General features: G+C 35.9%; 1 protein-coding gene and 1 pseudogene across 1 annotated transcript in view; both read left to right on the top strand.

Annotated features, from left to right (window-relative positions):
• Positions 1 to 379, top strand: part of LOC119594276 — a gene marked incomplete in the record, with an annotated part of 23,791 nt that extends 23,412 nt beyond the window's left edge. The window contains 2 exon segments of the mRNA XM_037943340.1: positions 104 to 240; positions 329 to 379. Coding sequence (XP_037799268.1) covers positions 104 to 240; positions 329 to 379 — 188 coding nt within the window.
• Positions 1 to 844, top strand: part of LOC119594095 — a 13,429-nt pseudogene that overhangs the window by 5,390 nt on the left and 7,195 nt on the right.

Genomic DNA, 844 nt, shown 5'->3' with positions numbered 1-844 from the left:
GTTAAGTGAATGCTTAGCACATATCATATTACAGTGATTCTCATAACTTTAGTAAATGTTTGGTATCTATAATCTCAATTAATGATCTTTGAATATTTTACAGGTGTCCAGTGCACACTTGTTAAATACAAATTTTCAAGCGAGGAAAATCTGCAGCAACACAAAGCATGTCACGGACAAGCAGAGAGTGGCGAAGAGAGAGTCTTCACATGTAGTATATGTTTCTTGAAATATGACAAAGTTAGTGATATATTTTTCATTTTGAAATGAATTGGTACAAAGGAAAACAAATCATGTACTTACATTTACAAGAATTTATATTCCATAGGACTTATTCATCTGCAATATTGTTAACAAGAAAACATACATAAAACTATAAACAGTGTCATCAAATACCAATATTTCAGTGGGCAATGTGTCAGCTTCACCTGTGGAAAGCTCATGAACTCGACATAGATCTCCTGACATGTGGAATATGCCATACATATAAAACTCCAACTGAACAGAGGTTGGTCACTCACCAAATGACACATTCAGACAGGAGGGACCATGTATGCAAGGTATGATATCTGAAGATCTATTGTTAATACTATTTTAATGGACATAATGTAGAAACCCTTATTTTTTCCCAAAATGTTTGACTCTTATGACTCCAAATATTGTTAACAGACATGTGGGAAGAGTTTTCGGCAACAGGCACAGCTCTTAAACCATCAGGTGGTCCATGTACAGCCTAGTAACGCCGCTTGGGCCAAAAGGGATCTGCCAGAATGTTAAGAGAAATGGTTACGACAAGAACATCCAGGAGGCCTACATATCAAGCTGTATGTGTAAAAAATCCTAA

Source organism: Penaeus monodon, chromosome 33 (genome assembly GCF_015228065.2).
Source record: "Penaeus monodon isolate SGIC_2016 chromosome 33, NSTDA_Pmon_1, whole genome shotgun sequence".
Lineage (NCBI taxonomy): Eukaryota > Metazoa > Arthropoda > Malacostraca > Decapoda > Penaeidae > Penaeus > Penaeus monodon.
Note: the sequence above shows the minus strand (reverse complement) of the source record. Positions and strands in the feature narration are given on the sequence as shown.